The 21587-nt window shown below is 47.9% G+C and overlaps 1 protein-coding gene across 2 annotated transcripts in view; it reads left to right on the top strand.

Annotated features, from left to right (window-relative positions):
- Positions 1–21072, top strand: part of Esr2 (estrogen receptor 2) — a 51103-nt gene extending 30031 nt beyond the window's left edge. Inside the window, exons 7-10 of one of the 2 annotated variants that reach the window (XM_021635561.2) lie at positions 89–142; positions 4656–4789; positions 17509–17689; positions 18906–21072. In XM_021635561.2, the coding sequence (XP_021491236.1) occupies positions 89–142; positions 4656–4789; positions 17509–17689; positions 18906–19092 (556 nt within the window). In that variant the 3' untranslated portion in view covers positions 19093–21072. The remainder of the gene's footprint in view (positions 1–88; positions 143–4655; positions 4790–17508; positions 17690–18905) is intronic. The other variant, XM_021635562.2, reaches the window with a different exon arrangement.
- The last annotated feature ends 515 nt before the right edge of the window (positions 21073–21587 follow it).

Below are 21587 nucleotides of genomic sequence, written 5' to 3'. Positions count from 1 at the left end.
TAGCCAGCGCCGAGCAGGAGGCTGCCTGGTGCCGCGGACCGGAAGTGCACGCGCCAACTCTCGCATCGTAACCCTGTTGCCACTGTAGGTCATCAGAGGACCCTCACTGGCACGTTGCGCAGACGAAGAGTGCCGCCCCAAGGTATCCATTCTGCCCGTTGTCATGGATGGCATTGCCAGAGAGCACTGTTCTGAGTAACGGAGGTCTTGTGGTGGAGAGCAGATCCCGTGGGAAGAGCTGAAGCCTGGGATGTGGCTTGAGCACGAGCAAGCCCAGGTGGTGGAGAAGAGAGGGAGGCTCTGGAGGGCCAGAGCAGTGGGGCAGGTACCAGGCCCCTCAGGGACCATTCAGATGGCCAACTTAGTAGCTGGTATGTGCCGGGTACCACCTTAAGCGCTTGCTGAGTGTCGCCTTATTGAATCTTCCCGAAAGCCCTTCTGGAATAAACACCGTTGATCGTCCCAGCTCTTTACTTTAGGAAATGGGAAGCGAAGCCACTGACTGACAGCTGCTGGTAGTAAGTGACAGAGCTAGACGCGGGGATCTGTCCCAAAGCCCATACGCACGGCGCATTACCCCCGTGGGAAAGAGGATGGGAAGGGAAACGAGGAGGCAAAGGGCAAATTGGTTTCATAATTTACCCTTTTTGTCGTAGCACACAGCCCTAGGACCTACCCGCTTCAGAAACAGGCTTCTAGGTGTCACTTCAGGGTTGTCAAAGGCCAAATACCCAGGCAGGCCATGCCCCGTTCATTCATTCTGCTTCACAAACACACATGCACAAACATATACGTGTAATCCTGCTACCTTAGCTGTTCCACCCACTGGGGCACATTGGGGTTAAAATTATGTTGCTTTTTGTTTCAGTTTCTCGGGATGCCAAATGGGGCGTTTCAGTAACCGAGTCTCAGTGGGGAACATGTACCAGGGTAAATTTAGCCCTCCCCTTTCTCCACCCAGGTTCTTTAATCCTTAGAGGACTGAATGTGTTACTGTAAGGAAACCCAAGCCTCATAAATATCACGCCTACCCCTTAGATAGCTGATAAACAAAACCCAGCTCTGGCCACGTGTGTCTGTAACCTGTGTACTCGTGCTGAAGCAAGGGAATCAAATTCAGGGCTAGCGTGGGCTACGTAGACTAACCCTGTCTCAAAGAAAAGAAAAGAAAGTTTTTTTAAAAAAATTATTTTAGGAGATTCATCTTAGTCTATAAATACTTATTTGTTTTTTTTTTTGTTGTTGTTGTTTGTTTACTCTTGGTGCTGGGTACAAAACTGAGAGCCTCCATGCTTGCTGAGCAGACACTGGGTTCAGACCCCTACCCATGCCATTCACTCTTGCTGAGATCTCTACAGAAAACAAAACAAAACAAAAACCCTGAATGTGCTGAGAATGAGAGGAAACCCGGTGATTTGGGCTTATTTGTAACAATCTGGCGTCCACTAGAAACGTGGATTCATGCGAAGATCTGTTTTAGAACCTGAGCTTCTGTTTGCCCCCAAAATGCATACGTAGCTGGCAGGATGGCTCAGTGGGTAGCAGAGCTTTTCATCAAGACCGGTGACCTGAGCCTGATCCCTGAGACTCACATGATAAAAGGAGAGGACTGACTCTGCAACAATATCCAGGCATGCACAAAACATACACACACACACACACAAAATGTAATTTAAATTAAAAAAATGCATGCTGAGACTTTTTGTGTCAGTGTCAACAGGAAACGGTCTTGGACTGTGGAGGACATTTGGAGCCTGGCCAGGACCCCACTGGGAACACCGACGGGGCTCTTGGGACCCTGCGATTTTGAACGCCCTCATGGGCCGCACTCGCATTCAGTATTGTTGTGCTGTATTCTCTTGAAGGCCCTAAACCTTGCCTTACCCTTTTAGCCGAGCATTTTCATTCTGGTTAAACGCTTACGAAGCTCCCCCCTGTGCTAAGCCATAACTTGAGCCCCTTTACACAAACCGGGTCCAGCTGCCATGCCTACAGAGATGAACTGGTGTGCAGCCAGCAGCTGTAGATGCAGGTGGTAACCCACTGAGCATATTTTGTTGTTGTAGCAAACCGGATAGGGTGTTTTTACTAACTTTACTTGGCACTGGTTCAAAGCACACTTCTATAAATAGGCTGATTTGACCAGCGCTTTCTAACATTCCAGCGTCTCTGTCTTTAACGCCAATCTCTCAATCCTGTCCTGACTCCTTTACTTGTAACTCAGTTTGCGTCCCTACTGAATGTCGTGGACGCTGTCAGCTTGTGAATGTCCCCATCCCCTCCCCTTTTTTCTGCATCTCAAAGCAGGAGGTTATGAGGTGCACTTAGGAGTTTATGAGGTTGGGAGCTAGGAGTTGCACTTTCTGACTTTCTGTCCTTGAGTGGCTTCTATATTCTCTAAAAAAAAAAAAAAAAAAAGTATCTGGTTTCTGTAGTCTGTGATGTCATTGAAAACACCTGAAGCCTGCGTGAGAGATGAACTGGTTGCCTGTCCCCACCTGCTGGAAGGAAATAGTTAGGCCTGGTCCTTTAGTTTAGCCTGGACTTTTTCTGTGAGGAGCACGTGTGGGCAGCTTGAAGTTACAGTGTCTGTCAGGGCTTTAGATGCCCCAACACCTAAACAACTCAGTTTTGGAATGTTAATTTTATTGTAGTAAACTGTTTTCAATAAGGAAATGGGGGGATATTAGTCCCTATATTTAGAGGCTTTTTTTTTTTTTGGCATGGGTGGAAACTTCTAGATAATAAGATTGATTTTGACTGAGTTGATTTATCCCTTTGGGAAGTGTGTGTGTGTGTGTGTGTGTGTTACACAACTGTGCACTTGAATTTGACTTTTGCAGAAGAATCAAGAGTCAAACTATTAAACCATCAATGCACAGTTGTGCATGGTGGCCTACACCTATACTAGTCCTGGGAAGGTGGAGACAACAGGGTCACACATTTGAAGCTAGCCTGGGCTACACAGTTGGACTCTGTCTCAAAAAAAAAAAAAAAAGCAAATAAGCAGAACAAAATGAAAACATCGGTGTAAGGGTCAGTGTCTATGTGTTTCCTCTTTGGTGATGTTCTAAGACCAGCTTCTCCTGGTGTCAAGCATCTCGGAGCTCAGCGCTCACAGTTGTAGGTAATGATCCTTCAATGGGCGGAGTGCTGTGAGGCTTCGTCCTGAGGAGCCTTCAGTGCCCAGGCGTCTCCTCTCCGCTTGCTGTGTTCCAGGCTTCCGCCACCCTTACAGGAACTCAGAGCTGAGCAGGAGGTTATAAGGGAGGTGTGAAGATGGGGTGTATTGATCGGCCAAAGTGAGTGTTTGCACGCTTGTGTGGGTGAGCCCGTGCGGGCTCTCAGTGCTGTGGAATGCAGGGTCCTGATGAGTTGCTGTCACACCTAAGTCCCTGTAGGCAAGACTGGTGGTTTCTGGTGGTGTCGCCCCGTGTGACTCACAGTCTCTGGAATATCACAGTCGCTAGAGGTGACAGGAGACAGTGAGCAGTTTGTTGTTGTTTTGTTGTTTGTTGTTGCTGTTGTTTGACTTCAGCCCTCCTCCTCAGTCTCCTGAGAGATTAAAAGCAGGCCCTGCCTGCACTCATCGCTGCCACGGCGCCCTTCGGTGCCTGCTGCCGGCTTTCAGGAGCTGGGAGAATTTGTGGCAAAACCATCTAACTGCTAGTCAAGGATCTCCGGGGACTCTGCAGCTGAAGAGAACGGTTTTTGAGAGCAGTGAGCCAGAGTGTGACTAGAAATCGGTGCTCTCCGGTTCACGTATACATTCATTCCAAAGGCAGGTGAAACAGTTCACTCCCGTCAGGCATGCTTAAAAGGCTTGTCTGAAACCTTTGTTTAAAAACCTTCTTCGGGCTGGGTGTTCGGGCACGCGTCTGTAATTTCAGCATTTCAGAGGTGGAGGTAGGGAGACCAGCTACACAGCCAGACCTTGCCTCAACAAAACAAACAACAACAACAAGACAAAAACGAAACAAACAAAAACCCCACGTCAGCAGCTTGCCCCCATGTCTGTCTTCTTTCCCTAACGAACCCACCTTCGAGTGTCACTTCTTTGTGTGTTGCATCTGCCTTCTTTAAATGCCATCTAAATGTCTCTTGGTTCCTAGACCAGTTTCTAAATTCGGCCCCATGTATGACGATGATATATGAAAGCTTGTCTTTCTTGAAATATTTGGTTCTGACAGTCTCCCTCAGCAGCATTTCCTGCTGGGTGTGTGGGATCTCCCTCTTTAATACTGAGTCATTTCCAGCAGGGCTGGCTGACTGCAGTGGTTTGTGTATAAGCCACAGGAGTGCTAATTTCTTTGAGAGGCTCTTACATAACAAGTAGAAAGAAACAGGCAGCCCCCATCCTCACTTTTGCCTCAAACACTGTTTAAGACTTTCTAGGAAATGCCCCCCCCTTAATCCCCTCCCCTCCAGTGATAAGGATTTAAACCACAGCCTTACGAAAGCTAGGCAGGAGTTCCACCAAGTCATACCTTGTTGCCGTTGTATGGACACAGTGTCAGTGGCTTCCGGCTGCTAAGCGTGGTCTCCCTAATTCCTCAGTATAGTCAGAGGGCGCACAAGACGACACCCGAGATGATGGCTCTTTGATGCCCGCCTAACGCTGTGTGTTCCTTCACTTCCCAAATGAACTCTTGCAGGGATGAGGGCAAGTGCGTGGAAGGCATTCTGGAGATCTTCGACATGCTCCTGGCGACGACGTCAAGGTTCCGTGAGTTAAAACTCCAGCACAAAGAGTATCTCTGTGTGAAGGCCATGATCCTCCTCAACTCCAGTGAGTAACCACGTGGCTGTGCCCGTGCTTGGCCGGGTGGGGGGAGGACACCAGAAAAACTGGTGTGGCAGTCGAGAGTACTGAACTCCTGTTTTCTTTTAAAAGAATTGCTCTGCCCCCCCATGACTTCTCCGTGTGACCCCGTGTGCTTGCTGTGGGCGAGGTTGTTATGTTGTGTGTAGAGAGTGGTGACAGAAGGTGTGCGATTGTAGGGCTCTTTAAAATGGGAGGTCAAGCCCAGAGCTCTGCCTGTGCTGGGTTAGTGTGCTAACTCTCTCAGCTACCCCCTTGGCCGGCCCCAACTCAGGGTAATAACAGAAAATTACCATAGAGAGTACGAAATGCTATGCTAACACTTGGAGTGATTTCTGAATCACTCTGCCTGAGGCTGTGTGAGCATCCAAGCGCTTGCTCTCGGATTCTTGTCGTCTCCCTGTGGGTTGGAAGAGAATGTTCATGGCGCATTCTGGGGGAGAGCATAGGGCGTGGTTAGACAGTGGTGGGACGAGAGTGAAAACTGGGTTAGGCCTTGAAGGGGAAGGGTAAGGAGGGCCAAAGAAGGAATCCAAAGGACCACAGACTCTTAAGACAAGTTTGGAATCTTTAGATGGAGGTTACCTGGGCCTTTTGAAAAACCCAAATGAAGGTCGTCTTTTATTAAATTATTTCAGGCTGGGTGTGGTGGTGCGCGCCTGTAATCCCAGAACTCGGGGAGGCAGAGGCAGATGGATCTCCGTGAGTTGGGGCCAGCCTGGTCTACAAAGTGAGTCCAGGACAGCCAAGGCTACACAGAGAGACCCTGTCTCAAAAACAAACAAACAAGAGACAACATTTGGGTGCTTCTGATAAGGCGTTTTCCTGAGCCAACACCTCCCCTTTCTCCCATTTCGTTACTCTTCACCTTTTACAAAGCAGTGACAGAGCATTACTTTTGTCATGATTCAGGTGATGTCCGTGCCAGAACTGTCTAGTGAGGTGTTTCTTTCAGGCCTCAAACTCAGAGATCTGCCTGCTTCTGCCTCCAGAGCACTGGGATTAAAGGCGTGCTCCACCACTACCAGAGCAAGGCACTTTTAACTTGCTATAGACAGTGTCTCCACCTGTCTGTCTTTGTTAAACAAAGGGAGATTTGCTTGAAAAGTATTGTTCCCAGCTCATCGGTGGAGGTTGCTAAATGTCAGACTTGTCATTCTTCCAGGGGGAATTTAGAACCCTTGCAGTGTCACCGAGCACCTCCCAGAAAGCCATTTGTTTGTTGTTCAAACACTTTATGGGAAGGAGCTTTCTGCTTGGTGTGGCTCTGCACAGCCATTGGCATCTTCTAGACTTCACTGTCCTCAGAGCTGCACATCCTCTGTGTAGATGGCCATGACAAAGCTGTGGCCTTCTTTCTGTGGCATCAGATAAGGGGTGAGGAGGGCTGTGGAGGACTTCAAGCTGGACAGATAGTCATCTGTTCTAACCTGATTATACTGGTCTGGCCTACTTCCCAACCACATGTCCCCCTAATTGCCAACTAGATTTGCCCTGGCTGCTCCTGCTCAATCCATGTCCTCCTACCTGGGGTCAGAAATCCCACCTTAACTCTCCTGCCCAGCTATTGGCTGTTCAGTCCTTTATTATACAATCAGAGGTGGTGGAGAACAATTTTTACACAGCACTGAGACAAGGGATGCTTCAATAATAATGATAATGCCAACATCCTGACTGTAGCCAGGTCTCTGGGTACAGAAATCAGTGCACAAAACTTTCCCCTTTTAGTCTAATAAAAGGATCTTTCTCTTACATTAATAAACTATATACAATAAGAATGATTATGAAAACTATCAGGTAAGACTTATAGTCACAAATGTCCAGTCCATTTGTATTTGGCAACCTTGGAGAAAGTAGTCTATCTATCCTGTTTTGGCGAGTTTAAAGTTTTATACTTAAATCATAACTTGCATTTATCAAACTAGAAATATCTTTTTAGATCTTAAAACTTTTTTAAAAATCCTAAATAGTTTAAGCTTAATTGTGAGGCTATAACTATCTAGTCCTCAACCCCATCAGAGACCTGAGAAGGATACATATTACCTGAGTAGACAGGCAGGGCAGAGCAAGCAGCTTCCAAAACTACAGAAATGACAGAGAGTACTGGCTACCTGGACAGTCACCCAAGGCTTCTCTATAACTTTGGGGCATCATCTTCTGCCTCTGGCTGAGTATATGTCAGCATTTTCTGTGAAGCAGGGATTAGGAAGGACTGCCTCCCCTTGGCTTTGCAAAGCTTGGCAGTCTACTTCCCTGCCAGTTTGTCCAGTTTGTCCAGCATGCTGTCTGCAGTTGAGGCAAAGGCAGTTTCTTGGCCAGTGGCTAAGCTTGCCACATTTGACGCAAACTCCATATGGAGGTTCTTTGGTGCCCATCATCTTCTTTGAAGTAGGCTGAGGGTGCTGCCAGGAGCTGACATGTCTCATGTCAGAAGATACTTTCATTAATAAAACATCCTTAAATGCCATATTCTCTGAGGTGTTGAATGCCATCTATTTATAGCATATCTGAATAGAAACATTGCTTGTTTCTAGCTATTTACCATATGATTAACTTTGAAAACATCTACAGGAGGCTAAATGAAACTTGTTTCTGTGATTATCTAAACTAGCACCTGACATGACCATAAGTTTGAGCGACTATTGCATTTCTTAATTATCTTAAACAGCTTGTAATAGCAACTTCATAGACTAGAACTCCACATTATATTTCTAAATGAGTTGCAGAGGTACAATCCCTTAAACAAGAGTTGAAACATACGCACAGTATGCTATAACAAAAATCTTTATCAGTATACAAAGATCCATACCAATGTAAATTTTTTGGCTTGCTGATGCTCCTTATTTTAAAAGTAGATTCAATAATATACCATTTTATCCTATCATTTCTGTAATCCCCCTTTTTTTCTTTTGTTCCTTCCCCCCTTTTCCCTTTAACACTAAATAGGAGAGAAAGAAGGAAAGAAAAAGAGAGATCCCTGAATCTAACATTCTTTGCTTTAAGACCATTAACAACTTGTGACCAACAAGTTAAATGATGACAAACACCCATCACCCGCCGAATGACCAAAAACCACCCACCCCATTTTTTTGAGGACGGGGTATCAGTCTCTTAAAATTGCTTTCTGTTGTCTTGGGGAGACAATTTCTTTTGGGGGGCCCAAGAAAAGTGGGAAAATGTCCAAGTCCTGGGAGAGCTAGCTGTCTCGTTTGCTGTCCAGTCTCTGAGTGATGGGAAAGTGCTGGGCTGAACTGAAGTCCCGGCTGGAACAGTCTGAGGCTGGATGATCTAGCTAGCCATTTAGAAGTTGTTCTGGATGCAGATTCTTGAGGAAACAGCTAGTGAGGCAGTCTGTGAGGCTGGATTATCTGGGCTGCTTGTCTTCCTTGGTGTCTGGTCTTTTTGCTCTGCAAACACATGAAGTGTTAAAGGTAATTTACATGTCTGCATTTACACTTGCATGGAATGTGCAGTGTGTACAATTTAGCTAGAGATGATGCTCTGTTCTTTTTTTGGCGGGGGGGGGGAGAGGTAGAGACAGGGTTTTTTTCTGTGTAGCCATGGCTGTCCTGGAACTCCTAGAGATCCACCAGCCTCTGCCTCCAAGTGCTGGGATTAAAGGTGTGCACCACCACTGCCTGGCTCCCCCCTCCCCCCACTGCTACCCCCTAGTATAAGGATGTTTATTTGGAGGAGGGAAATGGAGAGGAGTTAGGGCCTCTGCCTCCTTTCTGTCTCTGTTTTTTAAGCCATCTAAGATGGCATTATATAGTGTCCAAAAGCTCTGTTTTATTGTTTTTTTTCTACATGTCTTATTTCTTTTAATTTTGTTAATTTCAAATTATTTATAGCTCTCTATGATTTTTTTATACCCCGTCTTCTTTTTTTTCTTTACTATTTCAGCATAATTCTGAACGTCATTACCTGATCAGAGGTTTGGCTGTGCTTGGGTCTTGGGTTTCATCTGCCTGACGTCTCTTCTGTCCAGCTCAGCACAGTGCAGTGGTTGTTCTGTCCCAGCCCTTCAGCTAGCTCCGAGCTAGGTACCAGTGGCTGCACTGGCCGCAGGGTGCAGCTGGTTCCAAGTGGGATGCTGTTTTGCCCTCCTTCTGCCTGGGCCCTGTCGTGGGCTGAGCTGCTGTTTACACTCTTATGAGAGAGCCGAACCTTATGTTTGTGGGCACAACTGGGAGCTGCATCTCATGCAGCTCTCTCTCAGCGCGGAGAGTGCAAGGCCACCCAGGTCCGGCTGCACAGGGGAGACGGTGTGCTCACTGGACCCTCTCCCAAGGCAGGGACCCCTTGGCTGCCACCAGTTGCACCCCTGGCCCCTCCCACTTTGTGCCAATGTTCTGGGGAAAAGCCTGAGAGAAGACTGCAGTGCAGTTCCAGGACCTGCCAGCTGGGTTAGCTCATGGCTATGGTCAGTGCTTGGTGGCACAGCAGGGGCGCTTGAGGAGCTGCACCTGTGAAATGCACTCGGCTTCAGCGTCCTGTCCCTACCCGGCAGCTGGCTTTGTTGCTCCGTGGAGGCTCTCGGGGAGCTGCCTTCCACTCTCAGACTCTCTGCGCTCTCCCAGGCTCCCGCTCCTAACTTGCTAGGAAGCTGCCTTTGTTCCTGGGGCGTGCCTGTTTCTGCCTGACTCGAAGGAGTTTCCTAATACCCGAGTCTTTTGTTCTAAGTGTGGATTTCTGGATTCTGTGCCCCACGTTGGGCGCCAAATGTAAAATTATAAGTATGGGCTTTTCTGTGCCCACCTTAGCTCCCAAATAATGACACAGAGACCTGTTACATTTATTAATAAGCTTCAGGCTCTTAGCTGGGCAGATTCTCAGTTAGCTCCATCTAAATTAACCTGACTAGTGCTGACACTGGCCTACTTCAGAGCCACGTTGCACCCTCGATGCTCCTGCTCCAGCCATGTCCTCGTGGTGACCTCTTCATGGTGACCTTCTCCTCTCTCTTCTCCACCAGGGATCCTCCTTCTGGGATTGCAATTAATTTAAAAACAAGCTTAAAGTAAGGACTAGCTTGGTGGAAATTAGCTGGTGCCCTCAACCAGAATCTGAACAGCCAGGGCAGCTAGGATTTGTATGGGGAGTGTTTGAGAGGAAAAGGCTGAACATAGCACCTGTGGTTTGTAGGCGGCGCTCTTTAAGGCTTCAGCTGAGTGCTAACCTGCTCATGTTTTGAAGCCACTAAGTGAGGGAGGGCAATGATCTCTAAAGTTCTCACAGGCTCAGGAAATGCCTCACATTCTCACCAGTGGGGTAAGGTTAACCCAGGTCTACAGACTACCAAATGAAACATAAAAGCAAGCCCAGATTATCAAGATGTCATGAGATCATTTAACTACAGTCTAGCACAAGGCTCAAGAACATTTGGAGGAATTCTTACCTGCTTATGGACAAAGCCTGTAATCCAGTCTCTAGTACTACCAAGAAGCCAGGGGCCTGGGAAGGTAGTTCATCTGGGAGAGTGCCTGCCTAGCATACAGGAGACCTGACTTTGATACCTCCCCACCCCAACAACCAATGTGAATACTCACAATCAAGGAGAAAACAAAAAAAAACAAAAACCCCAAACAAAACAAAGCAATGGCAACAAAAAGAACATAATGTTAGCCAGAGCCTAGAGGTAACCATCACAATACACAAAATAACTAACTGAAAATTACTAAACGTGCAAAGAAGAAAATATGATCTTTAATAGGAGAAAAGCCACCCAGCTGGAAAGATGACAAAGTGAAGTAAATGAAAGAGATAGTATATACAGAGACATTAAAACAGTTCCTGCATCTTACAGGTAAGGCAGGACACAGGATGTGAAAGCTGTCGCAGAAGGTAAGTTAGCAGACGTGAAGCACAGCAGGTTTGAAGTGAACTAGACTTACTGAAGACTGTGAACAGATTCCAAGATGCTCTGTTAACCCCTGCGTAAGAAGCATGTGCAGAGCCACAGCCGGGACGGGCCCTTACCAGAGTGTTTAAAGAGGAAAGAGAAAAAGCCACTTTCCTTTCCTTTCCTTTTCCTTTTCTCTAAAACAAGGTCTTGCTGTGTAGCTCAAGCTGTCCTGAGGCTGATGATTCTCCTGCCTCAGCTTCCTGAACAGTGTTCCATGATGGCCAGTTCTTCTTCTGTCTCACTGTATAGCCCAGGCTGGCTCAAGTCACCCACCTGTGTCGGTGTTTGGAGTCACTGAGAATATTTAGGCATAGACTACCACACCCAGAACAGAAATATCCGTTAAAACAAACAAACAAGCAAGCATCTGGATAAGGAGAGGGAATGACTATATAAGCAAAGAAGGAGAGGTAAAGATGACAGCATATTTCTGTTTTGAAATCCAAGTCAGAAGACAGAGAAATAGGGGCTGGATCGCTGGATCAGCCATTAAAAGAGCTTGCTGTTTCTGCAGAGACTTCCTGTTTGTTCTGAGGATCTGCAGAGAGCTCTCATAGACACCACCAACTCCAGCTGCAGGGGATCTGACACCCTTTTTTTTTTTTTTTTTTTGCCTCCACAGATACCTGCCTTCATGTGCCATACGTGCATACGTGCACACGTGCACAGTGTTTTTAAGTCTTAAAGAGACAGAAATGGCATCTTTAGAAACAGTGTTACTCTAGAATTCTTTATACTTTCAAAACCAGAGGCAAAATAAAAATATTTGCCACAGGTACAGTTTCCTGTATCTAAGTCAGGTAGCTCTCACCTGCCTGAACCTCCAGCCCCTGGGGAGTTGATGCTTTCTTCTGGTCTCTGAGAACTCTGTATTCACATACACATACGGCCCCATAATTGAAAATATTAATACACATAAATCTTAAAAGAAATGGTAATAGATATTCTTTGAAGAGGAAAAAAAATTCTACCAAAAAATTGTGGAAACAGTTCTATGCAAAGGCACAAAGACCACCTCTAAGTAGGAATCTGCTGAGTGAACATTTAGTTTTCTTATTATCTAGTCCTCTGTGCTCGTATTTCAAAACTAAAACCAGAAACAAACCAGTGATAAAACAGTCAACTAAGTAATAATAAAAAGCCCCAATGTACTGAGGGTTTTTATTTATTTATTTATTGAGGGTTTTTATTAGAAGTAAAATATATAGTAAGTGTGCTGATATCAGCGTGGTTGGTGGCCAAGTCATTGTCAAAGAGATGTTTCAAATAACTGCAGGTTTTGGTCGATATAGCCCTACTAATGGGAACAGCATAGACTAGAAATAAGCAGTATCATCTAGTAAAATTTCAACTCAGTTTCTGATGCATGCCAATGATTTTTAAATATTAAGGATAGCAGAATGAGCTAACTGCAGGGCTTTTGGCTTAGGGTGTTTGTATTTCATGAATTACAAGGTGTCACCCAGGGTGGTGGTGGTGGCATGGACAGGGGCAGGGACAGGGGCAGAGGCAGAGGCAGAGGCAGATTGATCTCTGAGGTCGAGGCCAGCCTGGTCTATAGAGCAAGTTCCAGAATAGCCAGGGCTTCATAGAGAAACCCTGCCCCCAATAACCAACAAAACAAAACAACTTCTCCCCCCAAAAAGGTATCATGTGAGCCTTTGGGGCTAGCAACATACACCAAAATAAGGTGACATCCCTTGTCACCTGGGAATCTGAAACTATACCCACGTTCCCCTAGAATTAGGGTCTAAATCTAGGGGACAGAGTGGAATAACCCTGCAGATGATTGCCATTGTTCTTTTAAAGTAGCTTAAATTAGGGGCAGGGAGCTGGGCTCAGTGGTGCCAGCCTGCCGTTCCAGAACCTGGGAGGGACAGCAGGAGGATCAGGAGTTCAAGCTCTTCTTGGGCTTCATAGCAAGTTTGAGGCCAGCCTGTATTATACAGACATTGTCTCAAACAAACAACAACAAACAAATAAATTAGCAACAGATCTATTTATTTAAAAAATTTTAAGGTTTTGAAAGAAAAAAAAAACCCATTTCATTAATTAAAATAATTATAAGGTTAAACCCAGGCCCTTTTATTCTGCTTTAGAACAGCACACACATTTCCCTTCACCCTTCAAGGCCAGAAAAAAAAAAAAAAAAACAAACACCAAAAAACTCCATGATACTATTCTAGGATTTTTAAGTAAAACACTCCAGATTTTCTGAATTATTTCCCTTCAGCTGAGCAAAGCTTGGATCTTCCTCTTTGAACATGTAGAATACCACAAATCTTGGAATTTGTGCTTCCAGAATGTCAGATGGGCTAGAGAGAGGAACACATAGCTGTTTCCAGGAAATAGCAGGGTCAGGGTTTGTGCCCTTGAGTGACTACCTTTGCTATGTTTGGGGCATTGTGCCAAGAGCTCCCTCCCTCCCCTTTCTCCTCTGCTAGATCTCTTTAGTTTTAGGAAAAGTAATCGGTTTTGTTTTACAGTGAGTCATAGTGTTTCTATTTTTAAGGGTGAAAGGGGCTCAGGTTTGTTGCTTCCTGTGTATCTGATTGCCAGGGCTTCTGGCTTGTCCTTTGCCCCTTAGAAGGCCTGCCGCTTAGTAATTACTGTGCGCACGCGTGCTGTCTCAGTGAGCAGGCGTGTGGACGCCCAAAGTGTGGTATTCCCGAGAGAGGTGCAGGAAAGCAGGGATCCTGGGCGATTTTATGTTACTTTTAGATGTCTCATAATTCACTCCCCCTTATAAAAACTTGACATGGCAGGTGCCTCTTTAAATGTGGTGCCTCCGCTTCCCAAGCCGATTGATCGCAGGCTCTGGATGAGACTGCACTGCCTCCAAGCTCGTGGAAGGCCCAGGGTCAGCCCTCGGTAATGATGCTGAGTCACGGAGAAGGGGGACAGGTTACCAGCCATGTTCGTGGAGGGGAGCCACACACTGCCCGTGGCCATCTGTGCTGCTGCCATTTTGGTTCTGAGGACTATTCTAACAACTCTATCAATGACAGAATACCACAGTTGTCCCATTTGGAGTCTATAATTCAAGCTGTGTGGTGGTGCCGCCACCAAATACCCTACAAAATGCAACTAAGGGAGGAAGGGTGATGGGAAAGCATGGCCTTGGGGCCAGTGTCTGTCCGTAGCTGTGGGGGACCACAGCTTTCACATCCTTGGGTCAGGAAGCAGATAGGGAGCTCTGGAGCTCGCTGCGGTAGACTCCAATCCACCGCACAGGTTTCCCCCTCAGTTAATCTTCCCTGGGGAAGCCCTCTTGGACAGTGCCCCAGTCGATAATTACAATGAACCATCACCTAGCCACCCTTCATCGGAGTGTAACTGCCAGTCTGTTTTGTCTCTGTGGCCGAGTCTGTTCTCGAGAGGATCTTAATAGAGGAATGAAAAAAAAAAGGGGGGGGGATTAACGCTGGGGCTGTAGCTCAGTTATTGATGGTGTATGCTTGTAATCTCAGCACCCAGGAGTAGCAAGATGATCAGGAGGTCAAGCTCATTTTTTTTGCTATGTAGAGAATTTGAAACCAACTTCATGGGCCATACGCTGTGTTGAAAAGTGAGGTCTTGGGGGCTGGAGAGATGGCTCAGAGGTTAAGAGTTCAATTCCCAGCAACCACATGGTGGCTCACAACCATCTAGAATGAGCTCTCCTGCTCTCTCTCCTGCCCTCTTCTGGTGCACAGGTGCACATGCAGGCAGAACACCGTATACATAATAAATCAATAAATATTAAAAAAAAAGAGGTCTTTTGTGACAGGCTTATCTCATTAGCATAATATACAGGGTTTCTCTATGTATCTCTGGCTAGGTTATCCTAAAACTTGCTGTGTACACCAGGCTAGCCCTCAAACTCACGGAGTTCTAGCTGCCTCTGCTTCCCGAGTGCTGGGATCAATGATGCGCACCACCATGCCCAGCTCAAAATTCCCTGTATTTTTTAAATCTGTATGAGCTTAAAACATACATTATTATTTTAGGTATAATCATGTGACCGGCTAAGAACATACAAAAACGTGAACCCGCGTGAATCCAGTCTAGTTCTTTCCGTACGCAAATGTGTCTTCTGTGTTAGGCAATGTAGAAGGAGATGGGGATACCGTGACAGATGGGCAGGGTCTGTGCCCTCCAAATGCTGCGTTGGCCTTGATGAGGGTGGGAGGGTGGCTGTGGGGCTTCGGGCAGACACGGCAGACATGACGGGGAGAAAAGAACTCAAGGCAGGTGCAGGCTGGGACTCAGGAGGCGCTCCCAGAAGGAAGTTCATGGCCAGGCTGAGATGTGAAGGAGGGATGATGGAGAAGGAAGACTCTCTACGCAGACTGTGGAGAATTCTCAGTGGGTCACGGGTGCAGGGAGTTCAAAGTGGGGTTCAGGGTGAGGTGTGGGGACTGGGAGAGCCAGCAGAGGGCCGGGGTTGTAGATCCGCTGGTAGGCAAGCGCCTACCACACACAAGGCCCTGGGTTTGGTCCCCAGCACTACATGGATAGGGTGTGCCAGCTCAAGCCCAGATCACAGCACTAGGGAGATGGAGGCAGGAGGAGCAGCAGTTCAAGGCCATCCTTGGCTATGTTCACAGTTTTTTTTTTTAATGGGGTTGGGGTCAGTGAGGTGCCTGAGCAACCAAAGCTTCCTACTACCACTAAGCCTGACGACCTGGTTTTGATGCCTGGGACTCCTATGGTGAAAGGAGAGACACCTGCAAACTGCCCTTTGACCTCCACACATGTGTTATGCACCCCTCCCTCCCCCAGAAAAAAAAAAAAGATTAAGAAGAGACCTGAGTCCCTCAATGGCGGCAGCACACAGTAGGGATCTGCTTTACCTAGCTAGCTGGGATGTCATTAAAGGAAGCCACTAGGAGATCCAAAGTCCGGCCGCCTAGGGGAATGAATGAGTGGCTGTGGGGGAGGGTCTGAGGGTATGGAGGAGGTGAACAGCAGCTTGAGACAGAGCTCCGGGGATGTCTCAGTTGCTTACTGAGGCACAAGGGCTCATACCCAGGGCCTTGTGCACTCCAGGCGCACGACCACCGACCTCCGTCCTCAGAGCCTCACTGTGTAGCTGTGGCTGGTGGGAACTCACCAAGATCCGCTTGCCTCTGTCCCCTGAGTTGTACTAGTTAATCCTGTCAGCTTGACACACACTAGAGTCAGCTGGGCAGAGAACCTCCACAGAGGCACCGACTCCATCAGATCGGCCTGCTGACAAGTCTGTGGGGCATCAGTTTTTTCAATTAACGATTGATGGGGAAGACCCAGCCCACTGCGTGGTTCCCCTCTCCCCCCGGGGCAGGAGGACTTGAGTGGTATAAGAAAGCAGGCTGAGCAAGCCAGTAAGCAGCTCTCCTCCGTGGCCGGCTCCTGCTTCAGCTCCTGCCTCCAGGTTCCCGCCTGTACTTCCCATGATCTGGAAAGGTAACTTGTAAGTTTGCTCCCCTACGTTGGTTTTGGCCAATGTTTAATAACAGCAAGTGAGAACCAAACTAGTGCTGAGATTAAAGGTGTGTGCCGCCGTGGCCAGCTGACCCTTGGTTTCTTTTTCTTGTTTATTTTTTTTTCAAGACAGGGATTCTCCGTGTAGCCCTGGCTGCCCTGGAACTCACTCTGTAAATCAGGCTAACCTTGAACTCAGAGATCTGCCTGCTCCTGCCCTCCAGAGTATTGAGAATAAAGGCCCACGCCACCACTGCCCGGCTTAACACTTGGTTTCTTGAGATAGCACCTTGTCATTGCCAATTAGCATTCTCTCCTCAAAGGGAGTAAAGAAGTAGTTTATACTGAGCCCAATATGAATGACCGTGGCCCCGGAGCACAGGTTCAGGTTGCTACAACGGTGTTTCCTAATGTGAAAAATTTTATAGTTACAAATCCAGGTATTTGTCAAGTATACTGATGGAAACACTGGGGAGGTGAGTTCCAGTAAAGCAGGGAGCTACTGCTATGGGTCTCAGATGCTGTCTGACGTCATTCTCAGCCTGGGTTGTATGCGCCGAAGGTTGTACATAATAGTCAAAACAATAGTAGGTCTAAACCAGGAACGGGAGTGGGAGGAGCTGGGGAACTGGTTTAGGGCCAGAGAGCTCCAGTCAGCTGGTGGAAAGTAGGTTAGACCCAAGTAAAGATTGGTATCCTTCCTGCCCCTGCAGGGAGCCACAGGGAGGAGACACTGGGCAGAGGTGGCCTCAGGCGGTGTTCTGGTTGTCTGCGGCACACGGAAGATGTGGGGGGAGCACACAGAGGTTCATAGCATTGGCCGCCAGTTTGTTTCTTCAATGCCAGTTTGTTTCTTCAATGCTGTGATGAGGCTGGGGAAAGTGACGCACGCCTGTAATCCCAGCACTCGGAGAGGCATAGGCTGGCGGATCTCTGAGAGTTCAAGGCCAGCCTGGTCTACAAAGTGAGTCTAGGACAGCCAAGACTACACAGAAACCAACCAACCATGTTGTGACGAGGAGCCCTGCTTGGCACTAAGTGGAATTAACCTCACCTGAGCATCTTCATGTAGCATGTGCCACAGGTTCAAAACATAATTACTTGGTTGTCAAGGAACAGCTATCCAGCCAGGATTCTGTTACAGTGATAAGGTTTTGCTCTCGGGGAGGACTTAGGGGGAGATAGTTCCTCGTTCATGTTGGCCATATGCAAGTTAGAATAGGTCTGGTCAACGCTGCCTCCTCCCTGAGGAACCAGGCACACTCAACAGTTGAGTATGTGACCCCAGCTTCCTTTTCTCTGGGCAGTGACTACGGGGCTCTCCTTCTCTGTCCAGGCATGTACCCGTTGGCGACAGCAAGCCAGGAGGCGGAGAGCAGCCGGAAGCTGGCACAGCTATTGAACGCAGTGACGGATGCCCTGGTCTGGGTGATTGCAAAGAGCGGCATCTCCTCCCAGCAACAGTCTGTTCGACTGGCCAACCTCCTGATGCTTCTTTCCCACGTCAGGCACATCAGGTACACCCCCCCGCTCCCCGCTCCCCCCTCCCCCCCACTCCCCCCTTCCTCCCCCCCGGAAGCTGCTCCAGTGGGTGTGGGTGTGGGCGGGGCGTGCGCTCGGAGCTTCCGGAAAACACAGGCAACGTTGCAGCGGATGTGGTAGAACGTTCAGCTTTAAAGAGAAGTTAAACTTTACAGTATTCTTTAAAGTTCCCCACACTTTCGAATGGGAGCAAGCACGTCATCAGTGCTTGCTCCTGCACCAAAGCCTGGCGCATAGTAGGTGTGGAAATGAGTGCCACTCAGCACCTGGTTAGATTTTTGTGGCAGCTGCGGGACCCACCTTGGATGTAGTGTTTAGAATTTGTTTGCGGAGTCCTAAAATGGGCAGTTCTCCCTCTAAAATGAGTTGCCGCCCGCCCTCCTCCTACCACCCAGGGCCGAGGCCTGGGCTTATTTTTGTAAGGGTGCTAACTAAGCCTGGCTCTCCTGGTTGTCCTTCAGCCGAGGGACTGGGGACGCGATCTGGGTTGTCCTTAGGTTTCCATGGCATCGGGCTACCAAGGGTAAGATCTGAGGGAGCTTCCCAGCAGGTTGAGGAAGCAAGGCTGTGGATGGAACAGAGTCCAGGTCAGGACGAGGACAGTGTGTGCACTGAGGAGCATGGGCTGTGGTAGCTATTGCTGGCACAGTGATGCTCAGGGGGGTGGTGTCGCCCAGGAGGAGGTGAAGATGGATGGAAGTGCTTACCTGTGAGGAAGGACGCTGTCTGGTTCACCTAATTGCCGAAGTTTCTTCGTGACCCCCCCCAAATCAGTACACGTGACCTTTTCAAGGTCAAGCCAAGAATGGTGATGTTTTTCGGTGTCTTGCTATGTCCATTCCCAGCCGGGTCGGTCAAGGAGATAGGTGCTTCAGGTCTCCCGGCGTTTGAAGCTGATTCACAATTACACTGTTCAGAACCATGCTTTTGGTTTTGTGCTCTTCATGAGTGAGCTCGTGGCGCAGCATCCGGTGGTGAGAAGGAGGTCAAGGGGATGTCACTTTTGCCCTTGAACGTAGACTGTTGAGGGATCTGGATGCATGAGCCACAGAACAATGAAATGGAAGAAAGTACAGGAGAGGTGTGTGGGGTGATTGGGCTGGCTTTGTGCAGGAGCTAACAGGGACCATTTCTGGCATTCTCCTGGCCATCTGGAGGGAAGGATTCTCAGTGCTTTTTCCCTCCTCATAGTAACAAGGGCATGGAACACCTGCTCAGCATGAAGTGCAAAAATGTGGTCCCCGTGTATGACCTGCTGTTGGAGATGCTGAATGCGCACACGCTTCGCGGGTACAGGTCCTCCGCTTCGGGGTCCGAGTGCAGCCCAGCAGAGGACAGTAAGAGCAAAGAGGGCTTCCAGAACCCACAGTCTCAGTGATGGCCAGGCCTGAGGTGGACAGTCTACAGAGGTGTTCAAAGGCGGAACCACACACCCTCAAAGCTCGGGCTTCATCTTAATGGCTGCCTTGGTCATGTACCCCTTCCCCGACGTTCCACTTCCCGGGAGTCAGGGCGGGTGGGTTGTGGCGTTCCTTGTTCCAGGGTGTACCTTTGAACTCAGAGTTCTGACTTGTATAGCCTTAGAAGGCTCTTGATGTGGCCCTCCTCTCACTTCGCACCTCCTTGCCCGCGTGGAAGACACCTTAAAGGTTCTGGGACGAATAGTCAAAGTCTGACTCGGAAGGATTGGCCTGAGATGGGGGAAAGAATGTGACGTGGGACACAGATGTAAGAAACGAACTGTACAGTTAACTGTGTGGCTGTAAAGTTAGCCTTTGAGTGGGGTCTCCTGGACCCTTGATTGTAGGGCGGAAAACCACACTGGCAATCCACTGGCTTCACACTCCTACCTCGCAGGCCTGTGAGGAGTAACAACATGCTACTGGTGATTCCATCAGAGACTGGAGGCATAATGGCCAGGCTCAGATGTGGGCCTTGTCCCTCCTCCCCAATCCTCTTGCTGTCCATGTGCAGACTCATCCTTCTGGCTTACCTTTGTAAAGCCTGCTTGTTTGGCCTGTCAGAGTGTGCCCACTGTCACAGATTAAGATTTAAATTTCTGATGTTCTTGAAGCTATGTTGGTGTTCTCTCTCTTTTTTTTTTCTCTCTCTCTCTCTCTGTGTATATGTTTGAAAGGCCTCGTTTTTGCAAGAATGGAGTTTATCCTGTGGGTGTGAGTCATAACACATTGTGAATGTAGATTTCATCTTGCACAGCAGAGGAAAGGGATGGGAGACAGGAATGCTTCAGGCTGTAGATGTACAATCCTCTGTAAAGATTACACACACACACACACACACACACACACACACACACACATATACATACCTTCAGGCCTATATAGTGTGGATTGGATGGGCAAACACCTGAACACATTTTTTTTTAACCCCTTCACAAAGAGTTATTTAGGGATAATTATAGCAAAAAAAAATATTCTTCTCTAAACTATATAGGTCTCTTAAAATATTATCAGAACATTTGTGAGGTGGGTTGGATGAAGCAAAAATGTGATTTGTAATTCACGTTTTAGAAACTGGCATTTTTGGACAGCTCTGCTTTGGAAGTAAGCAATTAAATGATCACGCCGATCGGATGTCTTTAAGAGTAAAACCTGGCGATGCAGTATGAGGTAGACTTCCCTTTGAAAATGGTGTTTCTGTGGTCAGTACATCCTGTGTTTACTGAGTCATTCATTAGGAAGATTACACTTAACGAGAGAGAACTTGAATGTGTCTTAATTTTGCTATTGGTATGCCGCTGCTAAAGCTGACGTTAGCAGCTGTGACAGATGCAGGCCTAGGGAACACACAGGTGCTGGGGGTTCAGAGGCATTTTGAAGTTATTAGCAGTTCAGTGCTATAGCCTGAGCGCAGCAGTACAGAAAGCATCCCACTGCGGACAAAGGTTGGGTTGGAGGGCAGGAAGTTTGATGCAAAGGCAGCCTTGAAAAACATGTCAGGAAAATTTTGTTTCTTTCTAAAGAGCCTGACGGACGAGAATAATAAAACAATCAGAAACGAGCTCCAAGCTGCTGTCTAATTAATACCCAGTGAAGTTCTTGGTTGAATTTGGATGCCTAATGAAGGGATCAGTTTGAACTCAATCAGTTACCCTCCCATGGCAAGGCCATTAATTAGCCTGGAATCTTTAATCCTCCCTCAGGAGCCTGACAGAATTCCAGGCGAGGACCACCACACCCAGCCGGTTTCTTATTTCACATCACTTCTACCTGCTCTTAAGGCTGCTCCTGTCACTCACTGTGCTTGGTTCAATGGGAGGAGTCTTGGCTTGTGTCTCCCCCGGGTCTGGCAGGGACTCGGGTTAGCCCTGCCCGAGACTTCTCAGTACGGGGCTGTTTCCCACTGGGCTCTGGAACAAGTGGATGGTTGAGATACAGTCTACCCTCTCAAGGCCACGTGTTGGCTTTGCGTACCCGAGGGTCCCGCTTTCCCTTTCAGCTGAAGTGCTAGCATCTCTGCCCATCTGTTCCAGACATGCTGCGGAAGGTTGACGCGGTTTTCAGCGTACTGGTGACATGCTCAGTGCCCATCTTAACGATGGGCCGTTTCTCTTTAGTGGGTCGTTTCTCTTTAATGCACGGCGGCCTCCTTGAGCCGTGAGCCGTTCACATTCCTTTCGGGCAGCTCTGGAGTTCTCTCACAGCTGAGGACAAATGTCTCAAATGTTTAAGTTTCCTTTAAAGGATGGCTAGGACCTGGCACCTGGGAACGTGGATTAGATTACCCAGCAATGGACTCCCCCTTGAAACCGCAGCTCACAGTACAGAGCAGCGGGCCTCAGCTTTGCCTCAGTCGGGTATGGCAGGGTTCTTTTGTTTTAATGTGCAAGTGGTCACCCAAGAAGCTTCTCTG

This window comes from Meriones unguiculatus, chromosome 7 (assembly GCF_030254825.1).
Source record: "Meriones unguiculatus strain TT.TT164.6M chromosome 7, Bangor_MerUng_6.1, whole genome shotgun sequence".
Lineage (NCBI taxonomy): Eukaryota > Metazoa > Chordata > Mammalia > Rodentia > Muridae > Meriones > Meriones unguiculatus.
This window is presented reverse-complemented; position numbering and strand designations above follow the sequence as displayed.